The sequence below is a fragment of the Monoraphidium neglectum genome, assembly GCF_000611645.1.
Source record: "Monoraphidium neglectum strain SAG 48.87 unplaced genomic scaffold scaffold00772, whole genome shotgun sequence".
NCBI classification, from domain to species: domain Eukaryota; kingdom Viridiplantae; phylum Chlorophyta; class Chlorophyceae; order Sphaeropleales; family Selenastraceae; genus Monoraphidium; species Monoraphidium neglectum.
The window spans coordinates 18,317-19,937 of NW_014012856.1; the positions used below are offsets into that span (position 1 = coordinate 18,317).

General features: G+C 62.2%; 1 protein-coding gene across 1 annotated transcript in view; it reads right to left on the reverse strand.

Moving 5' to 3' along the window:
- Positions 1 to 1,114: 1,114 nt before the first annotated feature.
- MNEG_5246 (hypothetical protein) overlaps positions 1,115 to 1,621 on the reverse strand; it is a gene marked incomplete at both ends in the record, with an annotated part of 2,124 nt that continues 1,617 nt past the window's right edge. Inside the window, one exon of the mRNA XM_014046280.1 lies at positions 1,115 to 1,443. Coding sequence (XP_013901734.1) covers positions 1,115 to 1,443 — 329 coding nt within the window. The remainder of the gene's footprint in view (positions 1,444 to 1,621) is intronic.

Below are 1,621 nucleotides of genomic sequence, written 5' to 3' on the forward strand. Positions count from 1 at the left end.
TGTGTGTGTGTGTGTGTGTGTGTGTGTGTGTGTGTGTGTGTGTGTGTGTGTGTGTGTGTGTGTGTGTGTGTGTGTGTAACCAAGTACATGAGAGTTTTGGGGGCCAGCGGGGTGGCCAGCAGCTGTGGTGACGTACTGCGGTACCAGCACAAAATTCGCTGTTTGGTGGGTGTCCCTTTCACGCTGGCGACGCACAGCATGCCGAGCGCCTGTGCTGCATGCATGGATTCACAGTGTGCACAGAGTTGGCAAATACTTTTGCAAAACTTCTTCTACATATATCATAAGCCGTCTAGTGCCTGGGATGTGTGGTTAATGGGTTCACCATGAGAAATGGGCTTTCTCTCACAGAAGAGAATAGCGCCGACCGACATGCACAGGCACGTGTTGTGCAGCCAACAAATGAGTTTGGGCGCAGGCAGCGCACGCCGTTGGCTCGATGAACACATCTTCGTTGGGGTCCCACTTCACATATATGAGGACAGTGTTGCACCCCCAACGAAACAGCGCAGCCACGTCAGCAAGGCGCGCGTCGTGGCACCACATGAGCGTCTGTAATCGCTGCGCATCAGCTGTCCCCAGCAACAATATGTGCTGCATGCCGCACACGCACACATCCCGTGCAAACGCGGCAGGTACATTTTGATGCCAGCTGCTGCCAGTGTTGCGCGCGGGCGGGCGCCCCCTCACCCCCCCCCCCACCCCCCCCCCAAAATAACCATGCCAAGCAGCTGCTTGAGATTCTGCGGGCGCACTATTGCGCGAATGCTACAGCTGCTGATGAGAGGGTTCCCCGCAGCTGGGTCAGGCGCGATGGCAGCAGCATGCAGTGGTAGTGCACCCCGACACCACAGGTGCAGGGTCACAGCCAGACGCACGACTGTGCGCCCTTGAGCACATGAGGGGATCGAGGGCAGCCTACCAAAGTGTGTCATCCACGCTGTGGGCTCGGCACGGTCTCAAAGACTGATCATCAGGCTGCTTGTGCATGCGTGACCCAACAACCAGCCTGCGCCTGCAGCTGCATGAGGCATCGCCCCCTGCCCACCTGCTGCACGCGCAGCAAGTGCCCCATGCCGGCTGACAGTGGGCGGCGGCCTCGGCGGCGCCAACTTCAAAAAGCAGCCGCGGCCGCAGCGGCCGCGGCGGCGCCGCTCAGCCACGCGCCCTGCACCGTTGCGGGCACGCGTTGGTGCGTCGCCTCCCCCGCCCAAAACAACCGCCCCGCTGTTGTGGCAGCCAGATCCGCCCTCTCCCTGCCTTTGGCGCCAGGCTGGACAGAGCTGTAGCTCCCAAATGAGTAAGGGTCCGAGTGCCAGCGGGTGACCCAGGTCTGGACGGGCTCGGGGATGTTGGCCGCGCCAAACATGGCCCGCAGGGTGTTGACGGCGGCGGTGACTAGGGCGGCATCGGATGTGGAGGCAGGGTACTCGGCCGGGCTGCCTGCAGGTGGTGCAGCCGGGGTGTGCGGTCGTTGTCGGGAGGGTGAATGGGGAGGGGGAGGTTTTGGTGGTGGTGAGCGCCCGCCGATGTGAAAGGCTCCCCTGTTCAGGAAGCTGCCGGGGAAGTTGCACCTGGAACCGCGGAACATGACGACACACGTCCCCCCCCCCCCCCCCCC